At 39.6% G+C, this 10,937-nt stretch overlaps 1 protein-coding gene across 1 annotated transcript; it reads left to right on the forward strand.

Annotated features, from left to right (window-relative positions):
• Positions 1 to 264: 264 nt before the first annotated feature.
• LOC121434923 (ankyrin repeat domain-containing protein 7-like) lies at positions 265 to 10,937 on the forward strand. The gene is made up of 5 exons (XM_041633908.1): positions 265 to 518; positions 3,382 to 3,499; positions 4,213 to 4,386; positions 5,733 to 5,839; positions 10,904 to 10,937. Exons 1-5 carry the CDS (start codon positions 265 to 267, stop codon positions 10,935 to 10,937), a joined length of 687 nt encoding a protein of 228 aa, XP_041489842.1.

Consider the following 10,937-nt stretch of genomic DNA (forward strand, 5'->3'; position numbering starts at 1 on the left):
GCACAGCTGCTGAGTACCATTGTGAGCTCATAGCGCATCACTATGCCCCTAGAACTGTGTTGCTAAGAGTGAATCAGAATTCAGCTCACACTGAACCAAGGATCTGCCCAAGCAGGACGCTTATTTGGTTCAGTGGGGAGTTTTTACCAGATTTTGAACATTTACTATTGGGTTTGGGAGGGTGCGGGTGGTTAAAGGGGAAGAAAGGGAGGGGCAGTAGGCCCGGGAGGCCAGGAGGGCCAGGAGGGCCTGTAGAGCCTTAACATGCAGGAGGATATGGAGTATGATGCCCTAACCATTCGGGCCCCTCAGCAGTCTCGCTGGTATACCTGCCTGTGGCCCACATGCCTGGGTCGTGGGTGTTTGGGTAGAAGACAGCAGCGATTTCCTTTGTACCTTATTGGGTACGATCCCGTGGGCCGATTCCAAAGGGCAGCCAGTGTGGGTGATGTCAAATTAGTCGAGAGATTGATCAATGCCAGTGAACACCATGTTAACGAGTGCGACAGGAGGGGCAGGTAATGGGGCCTGAGGAGGGGTGAGGGGCAGGAGGGGCAGAAACTGTTGGGGACAGTCAGGGTCTACCAGGGAGAAACATACCTTCCAGATCTGCAGCCTGTGGGAGGGCAGATGTCATGCTTAAGGCTCTTCTTTCATGGAGACCTCTGGGTTTGTACCTGCTTTAAGCTCCTAGGCACCTGAAACCTGCACACCTTGGAAGGGCAGCTCTGAGGCTTTCTTCAAGGGAAGCAAAACAAAGAACTTCAGTTAGTTTACAAATCCCTTTACGTTGTCTCTTTTAGAGCACTTTATTGAGGGCTTTAAAGGAATTTAGCTAAGGAAACCACATACATCTTTTTATGTGTACACTTATCATTTTTTAGGTTTGAGTATTTTGGCTGCATGTATTTTCAGTGTACCCCACAAGCATAGGAAGAGGGTGTTGGATCTCCTGGAACCGGGGTCATGGACAGTTGTGATCTGCTGTGTGGGTGCTAGGAATCAAACCCAGGTCTTCTGCAGGAAAAACTAGAGCTTGTAAATGCCAAGCCATCTCTCCAGCCCTTTAATGTATATGTTTTTAATGCTATGTTATATGCAACACAGAAAATTGTATCATGAGATAAATTTTCACATAAAAAGCCAACTCAAAGCCAAAAAATACCAAAGAATTAACAAGAAATCTTATGTCTGTTTCATGCTTGCTGAGGGATTTCATAAGGAAATTTTCAACTTGAACTATAACTCTGTCCCCCGGCCCCTTATATACATATTGTGTGTGTTTTGGTACATACATGAAGGCTAACGGTTGACATTCTCTTTGAAAATTTCTTTTCATCTCATTAAAAAATCATATGTGTGTGTGAACCTGTGCCTCACACATGCCAAGTAAGTGTCTGAAGGTCAGAAGAGAACTGTCGACAGCTGTGTTCTGCCACGTTGTGGATTCTGGGGATTGAACGTAGGCCATTGGCTCTGCCAGTAGGTGCCCTCACCTGATGAACCACCCTGTGGTTCCTCCACCTCAGCTTTTTAGACAGATTCTCTCACCCAAATCCCCGCTGTGTTTGACTGATTGTCTTGGAGTATACTGACTGACCTAGACTTGCTGGCAAGATAGATTTGGGGATCCTCCTGTATCCACATCTCCAGCACCAGTTTCTCAAGGTGCTGGGGGTTCTGAAGTTGGTGGCTCAGGCTTGCAGGGTGAGTGATTTTCCAACTGAGTTGTAACAATTACTGCAGCCCTCTTTCCTAGTCCTTGTTTCCTGTTTCTCACTAGATTATAGGCAGGAAACAATGACCCTCAACAGTAGATTCTCCATAGCTCACATGCTTCTTGATCATGTCTGTAGTTGTGAGGTTATTTAGTCTATAGTTATTCAGTCTTCCAAATTAGAGCTTCATACAAATAATAGAACAGTAAATTATTGTTTCAAAGTATTTTTGCTTAATAAGTGTATTCTTTAAAAACACTGAATTTTCCAGCTGTATCTATCCATTCTGCCAATCCACTTATTCCCTTCACGTAACTTAGATATCTACTGTACAGCATACAAATCTACTAGCTCTCAAGACACTCTCATTCTTAAGATATTGCATTTCTCTGTCCAGTCAGCTTTCCTGACGTTCTATAAATTTAAATATTGAAAACAATGAATGATGCTCAATTGAATCCCTAGTAATTTTTGTCTTTAAACTTTTTGAAAATCAAAGCAAGGGAGCTATGATACCATGGGTTATCTCCTTCTGCATAGATTTAATAAGTTTTGGTGCTAATTCATGGAGGTATAAGGCAAAACCATTTGCTACCACCTGGTGTCTATATTAACATGGACATTTTGTCTATTGACTGAGGACTATGCTGTGTCCCTGTTGGCAGCAAATATAGAAACATTAATTCTGGGCAAAGAGAAATGAAAAAAAATTAAAGTATTGATGACTGAAATTTTAGATTTTTGTTTGTTGTTATTGCTATTCTAAATAGTTTACATTTCATAGTCTTAAGAGCAGAAATTTACATAGATACATGTGACCTTTAGAAGTGTCATGGGCCTGTGGATTGTGTCATATTTCATTGGATGTCAGGCACAATGTACTGCATGGTGACCTTTTATTTTGTATGGTAGCAAAGTAAAAATCATTGCCAATTATAGTCATAAAATATCATGAATTATAAGTGGCAGACATCAGCGATGCTAAAGTGTGAAATAAAGAGTAAGGTGGGTGCAGTGGAACTGCCTGCATTCCTACCTACTGGGAGGATTACCAAGTTCAAGGCCAGCTTAGGGAATATTGTTTTAAAATATTGTAAAGATACTTGAGTAAAAACTTTCACATCTGCAGTAGGTATAATTCTGCTATTTCTCTTCATTGAAATATTGTGTTTGTTACCATTAGAAACAAATTGTAATTGTATCCAGCAACACTGAGCTGTCAGGTGCTGGAAGCATTTGTACGTGCTCTTGAAGATGTGAGCTGAAGCGTCACAGTGTAAGAGAGCTGCAGTGTTGAATCCCCATTCTACAGATGGAGAGATTGATTTGTGGAGCTCATAGGAGGTCTATGTTCTAACTAGTAACACTTGGTGATTAGAGTAGGATTCAAATCCAATCTGAGTTCAATCTACTGGGCATTCTCCTGTTATCCAGAGAGGCTGCTCTGAGGAAGGGTGAAGCTTGTGATAGAGCACTCGCCTTGAATGGGACAGCCATGCGCTATATGCCTAGCACAGAAAATGAACACCTGAGTAGAGAAATAAGTAAATAAGAAAATTTTAGTTTCTTCTTTTACATCAGAAGGAAATGCACATTGGTGTCTTCTTGAGTGTGCCTTTACATAATAATCTGTAATTTCCTAAAATGTCCTCTCAATTTGTAGGAGTCCACTGCACTACGCCTCTGCCCATAATCATCCTAATGTAGTAACATTGCTATCATCCAACGACTCTACCGATATTAATATGAAGGATGATGAAGGCTGCACTCCCCTAATTAAGGTAGCTATCGCGAAACACTTTTGGTATAAAAGGGATTAGAAATTATCCTTGTTTGGTTTTTGTTGCTGTGATGAAACACTGGCCCAAACCATCTCAGGAAAGGAAAGGTTTATTGGCTTACAATTCCACATCACAGTCAGTCATGAAGGGAAACCAGGTCAGGAGTTCAATCAGGACCTGAGGCAGGAAATGAAGCAGAGGCCATGGGGGAATGATGCTTTCCCGTGGCTTTTTCCAAGGCTTGCTCAGATATCTTATACTACTCAGGATAACCTTCCCAGTCATGCCACCACCCCTAGGAAGCTGTGCCCTCCCAGATCAACCTCAATCAAGAAAATACTATACACGCTTCCCAGAGTCCAGTCTGGTGGAGCCAGTTCTTCAAGTGAGATTCTTTTTTTCCAGGTGTCTTCAACCTGTGTCAAGTTATCAAAACAAGCAAATGAACAAGCAACCTCCCCCACTACAAAAATGGCCAAACAGTGCTAGTGAAATGCTTTAATATCTAGGTGTGGTGGCACACCTCTGAAACTCTACCACTTGGAAAACTTTGGTGGAGAGGTTATGAATTTAGGAAAGTCTGGTACTTGAGAGGGATAATATGCATGACCTAAACAATTGGTCTGATCCAAGGGTAACTAGTCAATGGAATTGTTGGAATGCTTATTAAAGTTCTTGATTTCAGTGTCTCTTTCTTTATCCAATACCCACAGGCTGCCCAGCGGGACAATGTAGAATGCATCTCTATTCTACTCAGGCACGGGGCTGATCCCCACATTGTAGATGCCAATGGCGATGCTGCCCTCCACCACGCCATTTGCAGAGGGAACATACCAGTTGTCAGCAAACTGCTGGAGTATAATGTAGATATTAAAGCCAAAACAGAGGTAAGAATCATTCAACTTCATTCACAATGTACTTCTAGCAATGACACTCAGATCACTTTCCACATTCTGAAGCTCAAGCAGTCTCACTGAATCTGTTCAGAGTAAAGCATTTTTTCCAAATCTGTTTTTCATAGTTTTGTAGGTAACTTAAAGGAACTCAGCACAGCACATTTTGTTTCAGATTTGGGCTTTACTTTAAAATTCAACAAGTAAAGAACTTGGGCCCACACATACTTCACATACACACAAACAATAGAAAAAAATAATTTTAAGATAAATGTCTGTAGAAAAAACAGAAATCTGTTGCAATTAAGAAGTTACTGATGTGACTTTTCCCTCAGAGATGAGGCTAGAGTGGGAAGGTCACAGGCACACAGGTAAATGTGGAGATTTGATCATTGAAGAAAACATGCTGAGAAGACATTTTCACTTAACTTTTTCAGATGTTATATGTACATAACAAAGGGGCCAAAATGGGACTCTGTCTTAGACAAGGAGCAACTCCATTGTAATTAATGACCTAAGCCTGAATCCAGGACATTCCCCAGTCAAGTTTAGCCAATTGGCTAAACAGTTCCAAACCTGGCCTTTTATGGCCGGGAGACCAGAGTTGCAGGATCTGGCTGCTACTGAACACATGTGACAGAAAAATCCCACAATGGATGAAACTGTTACTAATTCTGTCCAATCAACATGCCCCCCATGTAACTGCTCCCTGACTGCCCAATTATTGAAAAAATATTTAAAAGATTAAAAAGATAGAATTCCCCATGTCCACTTTAAAAGGGCCTGTATGTCTTTGTCCGTGGTCCTCATTATCACTTTATATGGGTGATGGACTGTTGCATGCTGGCTATTTCTGAAGAATAAGCACTCTTTGTGTTTACATACCATTTGAGCCTGAGGTCTTCCTCCAGCATCGTTTGGACCACTACAACAGGAAATGATGTTTGGTTTGGGAGAGAATTTTAAGGTTAGGGAAAGTAGTTTTGAAAAACAGGTTGAGAAACTGCTCCAGAGATGCCTCTTGAGTTCACTCATTCAACAGAGGCATACCAAATCTATCTCCATGTTTTAGGATTGGGGCAATGGAGGCACATCTCCATGGAGCTAAGAAACTGGGAACCAGCAAGCGGTTGTGGGAAGTTCTGGAAATACTGGTGTTCACGGGCATTGTTGGACAGGGAAAGATGTTTCAAAGGAAAAGGAAGCCCTGTGTGTGTGAATCTGCAGCAAGGGCTGACGGAAAATCTATCCTTTTGTGATTCATTTTGTTTTCAAAATCTGTGATACATTTTTCATTTGAGAAGCATGTCAATTTATAAAATGAAATTTTTCCTTTACAGTACGGGTTGACACCCTATAAACTCGCTTTGTTTGAAAATCAACTTAAAATGGCGGAGTTTTTAATTGAGAATGGTGCAGTTGCACCTTCGGAGCTTACACCAAATAGGTACCGTTTCTTTTTTACAATCTTAGTGCTGTTCTTGAGGGTGTCATTGCTTAAGTAATGGACACTAAAATGGTAGAGGGAAAATGGCTTTAACTCATAAGCATATATTGAGAAAAACTAGCTCACAGGGAGTGTGAGCTGGAAAAGAGACTGTTCCAACATAAACAAAGGAACAGTGTGTACCAGGGCTCAGCTTCCCATTTAAAAACAAGTTATCATTTCTAATCTGATTTGATTGGCAATTTTCTACTTGTTAAGGCAACTTCACATTAATGTTGTTTGCTTTGAAAAGTGTCAAGTTTATTATCAACACTGAAATGTATAATTTTATTATTTTTAGCCTGTTCCTTGTATATTTTCTTCTTATATATGTTCAACTTAAATATTTTTTTTGAAATCATGTTGTCTCTTTGATCATTCACTTTGCTTTAAGTAAATTTGAATAAGCAAATAGTTTAGGGTATCCATCAATTAGATGATATTACCAGATGCTATTATTTTCCCCTGTCCTGTCTGAACTATCTTGACACTGTGTTAGTCAGATGTGAATCTGTACACCCAAACTCCTGAAACAGCTAATCTGGATAGGGACACTTGTCCAAAATGTGTACAAAGAACTAAGACTCCATTGAGAAAATGCCTCCATAAGATCTGGTTGTAAGGCATTTTCTTAATTAGTGATTGATGGATAAGGGCCTAACACATCATGGGAGGTGCTGTTCCAGGGCTCATGGCCTTGAGTTCTATAAGAAAGCAGAATGAGCAAGCCAGTAAGCAGCTCTCTTCCATGGCCTCTGTAAGCTCCTGCCTCCAGCTTCCTTCCCTGTTTGAGTTCCTGCCCTATCTTCCTTTAATGATGGACTATGATGCAGACATATAAGCCAAATGAATCCTTTGGTCCCCAAGTTCATTTTGGTCATGGTGTTTTATCACAGAAATAGCAGCTCTAAAATGGACACTTGGTATTTAAGATGATTTCAGCATTAAAAATTAAATGATTACCTTTTTTGTTCATACATGCAAGTTTAAACTCAGATGAATTAAAAAGTAAAGCCTGTGTGTTGTGTATGTTTTTATTGAAAATACACTTTGGACATACCATATATTCTAAACAGGTTTAGCATCCCTCATCTTCATGTACTTGTTTTTGTGTCAGAGGACATGCATGCACTGATATTCCCAACCAAGACACAGTATAACACTGTGTGATGGCTTTGTCTTCCATCTTTTTTGAGGCATTTTTTCTATTTTTATTTGGCACTTGGCCACTTACTCCAGGTAAGCAGGTTGGGAAGCCTCTTTGGTATCTTACTACCTCCACTTCCTTTGTACTATAAAAGTGCTGGGATTATAGATACATTACACAGTGACTGACTGTTTGTTGAATTCCAGGTATTCAAATTCTTGGCTACTGAGTCAATTATGTATACCCACTGAGCCATCTATCTGGCTGTAAAACACTCAATTTTTAAAAGAAGACTTTGGTTCTAAATTAAGAGGTGGCTATAAGTGTATTGCTATTAATTATGGAACTAAGCCTTCTGAGTGCAGAGCACTTTCAGTTAAACCTCTAATCCAGTTAGAGGGCCTGTGTTTCCCTCTAAGAAGAACCATTTGAGGTCATTTATTCTTCCTTTAATACAAGATAGACAGAAATTTGTAAAGCTGGTACTTTTGAAGCAAATAAAGTGTGCTTCTGACTTTCACATGGAATAGCACAGTTTTAGGAATTCATGACTAGGAATATGTCTCAGGAATAAAGTACTTATCACACAAACCCAAGATTTCAGAGATCAACTCCTCAGAACACAGAAAGGGCCTCATGTTCTGTGTGCATCTTAATCTCAGGGAACCTTGAAGGAAATGGGAGATGGAGAGAGGAGACTGTCTGGAAAGTTATACTTTAGATAGTCTTGCTTTTTACAGCTGTTAACAACAAGAAACTCTGCCTCAAAACTAAGTTAGGAGGCAAGGACTGCCAGTTAAGGATGTCCTTTGACCTAAAAAACATGCACTAGGATCAACAGACACAAATTCATACACAGATATGAACAGGAACGCATATCAAATATGAAGATGAAAAAGTAAGTTTAGGTTGTTGATCTAGTAAGACTGGGGATCATTATCTGCTAAAAAGACATTGAAAATAGTGGTCAAGGTTGAGGTTTTCTTAGTTTTCTGGAGATCACTTCAGCAGCGGTGCTATTTTGGACAAGGTTCACACTGCAGGTGAAAAGTCCCCATGACAAGTTCCAAGACTGTGATGACAGCCAAAGCAGAAACTAGGAAAGTAAAGCTGCTGGTCCAAAGTATCCTGGCAATAGGGCCTGAAGTATAGCATTCTTAGCTGTGACCTGGAAAGAATATAGCTGACAAAAGAGTGTTGCTTTCCTTGAGTTTGGAAGCTGGTAATGAGTTACAAAGACTTAGGATTACACAAAAAGGCTTATGAACAAAGAAACAGCCAGGCGGTGGTTTCAGCATTCACACATGAAAGAACTGTTAAAACAATTTGAACGTGCCACAATTGTCGTGGCTTCTAAGAATGCAGGCAGAAGGATGCTTAGAAGCAAAAAAAAAATACTTTTTCATATACTGACCATTGAGAGCATAGTAATCAACAAAATACCTCCAAAGAGTTCTGACAGATAGGACTGTGGGGCCTTAGGGACAAGCAGGCAGATGAGTGGAACAGGAACACTGACTCCACGAGCATATAAATACAAGGCTACTGGAGCATTCAAAGCAAATCTATGGAAAAAGCACTGCTATCATTCGTGTGTGTGTGCAAGAGAGAGAGAGAGAGTGTGTGTGTGTGTGTGTGTTTTAAACAAGAGATAAATTTTCTCTGTTTCTTCTCTATGAGGGAAGGTGGGAAGGACAGCAGTCATTAATCATCACCAACTGTTGAAGAATTAGTTTAGAGTTATTAGGCTGGGCTTTGTTGCCCATGCCTTTAATCCCAGAACTTGGAAAACAGGAGGCACACAGATCTCTTTGATTTCAAGACCAACATGATGCATATAGTGGGTTTAAAGTCAGCTGGACTGCATAATGAAATCCTGTTTCAAAAAATTATTTGTAAATATATAATGTAAGATATATTAGGGACTCAAAAATAAGGAATTTAGAAAACATGCTAAGTATTTTTATATTAATAGTTCAATGATGATCACTTTTAAACATATGTCACAGTGGAGGAGCAACTGCAGTGGAATCAGAACAAGCAATGAAAACATGTGCCAACTTTAACAAAGGTAAGAATGACTCCAACTGCTCCTACCTTCCCTAAAGAAAATAAGGAAGAGTAAAGATTTTAGATCCCCAAAAAGGAGTTAAGGAAATCCAGTATAAATGCAGTTCTGTGGTTTTCAAATATTCTGAAAAGTCAGAATTAATTAAGAAATTATTTCAAATAACTTTTAACTGTGAAAATATATTGTCAAAACATTGCTTATTTTATATTAATGCTGATATCTGTACTGCCTTTGAATAAAGGAGAAATCAACTTTACACACATGTGTCCTCCATAGTCACATTGCAGCAAATAGGATTATTAGAAATACATATTCTCCTTGAGTTTTATGACAAAAGTCTTGTATTTTGTGCTGCATAACAGTACACAGGTAGGTGTCACTAGAATGTAATTATGTCACCAACCAATCTCAGTAATCAATAACTTTCATTAAATAATTTCCTACCTTATGATAAAATTTTCTGACCTCTTTAATGTCTGAGCAATTTCTCAATTTGGACAGTTTTGTCCTTCTGTATAATTGTTATTTTAGAAATCTCCCATTTTAGGGTGAAAGCTTCATTCCGTAATGAATGTATTGAGTTTATGAAGACATATCAATCCTGACATGTTTTCCTTTTCTTTTTTTTTTCTTTCTTTCCTTCCTTTCTTCCTTCCTTTCTTCTCTTCTTTCCTTCTTTTTTGTTTTGGTTTGGTTTTCTGAAGAGCTAGACATTGAGCACAGGCTTTGGGAGCATTCTAGGCAAGCACCCTACCCATTATCCCTACTTTTCTCTTTAGTTTTTCTTATAAAACATGGTAAGGGTGAATATCATTTCCATGCTGCAAAGAATCATTCAGGAATAAATATTGGAACAAAAGGCAGAGTGTAGAAAATGACATCATTCTGTATTTCAAAGAATTATCTGCTTCTCCATTGAGTCTGGAGAGACTTTGCGGCAGTGGCAGGAACACCACATAGTATTTACTTTCAGTAACTGTCATCACAATGGCTTTTATACCTTAAGTTGCCAGTGACAACCACACTAAGTAGAGAATGCAAAACCCTCTTCCCTCAAGAGGTAAGATGAAGAGAGTCAATATTATTGTAATGGAGACAGCTTTGTGTCACTTTATTATGAAGTTTGCTGTTCATGGCATCTGTGGTGGTGAGAACTGACTGAGGCCTCCTGCATAATAAGCATAGGCTTTCCTACTGAGCTGCAATCCCAGTCCACTAGTTGGTGGCTCAAATGACCTTCCTGAGTCATGAGGAATGCTATGAAAGCACATTAAGTTTCTCTGACTTTAATCAAGACAAAAAAATAAATGAAGGTTTCATTTCATTTTTGTTTTCTTATGTTTATTTTGATTTTTTGAGACAGGGTTTTCCTGTGTGTTGACTTTGAGCCTAACCTGAAATTCATTCTGTAGACAAGGCTAGGCTTGAAATTACAGAGATCTGCATGTCTCTGGTACCAAGTGCTGGGATTAAAGGAGTGTACCATCACTGCCCAACTCAAATGTTTATTTCTAAAAGCAAGCTGCAAGTGTCTAGGGAAGGATTGAGTGAGTTTATTGTTTACATATGTAAACATGTTCAATGATCCTATGTCAGAAGGAAGCCCATGGAATTTGCTGCTGCAGTCTCACAGCTTCTTCTCTGCTGCTCTCTCACCTGAGGTAGAGCTCGGGGTTATTACTACCAAGGGAGGGATCTTTCCAATAATTCTTTTCAGGGGAGATGATGCATGTTTTCATGAGCATCCTTTAAGCTGCATATAAGGCTGGGAACACAGATATAACTAAGGAACTTCTTCCCTCAACAGGGATGAGGAGAGGAATCCTGTTGCACTCCCTTGA

The sequence above is a fragment of the Microtus oregoni genome, unplaced genomic scaffold, assembly GCF_018167655.1.
Source record: "Microtus oregoni isolate MIOR12 unplaced genomic scaffold, Mior012 000045F_ref0000178, whole genome shotgun sequence".
In the NCBI taxonomy this organism is placed as follows: Eukaryota; Metazoa; Chordata; class Mammalia; order Rodentia; family Cricetidae; genus Microtus; species Microtus oregoni.

Excerpts from the sequence above, each read along its gene's own strand:
- LOC121434923 (XM_041633908.1), top strand. The coding sequence starts at position 265 with ATGCAGGAGGATATGGAGTATGATGCCCTAACCATTCGGGCCCCTCAG. Across the intron at positions 519-3,381 it reads GAGTGCGACAGGAGGGGCAG|GAGTCCACTGCACTACGCCT; the intron begins GTAATGGGGCCT and ends CTCAATTTGTAG. Across the intron at positions 4,387-5,732 it reads ATATTAAAGCCAAAACAGAG|TACGGGTTGACACCCTATAA; the intron begins GTAAGAATCATT and ends TTTCCTTTACAG.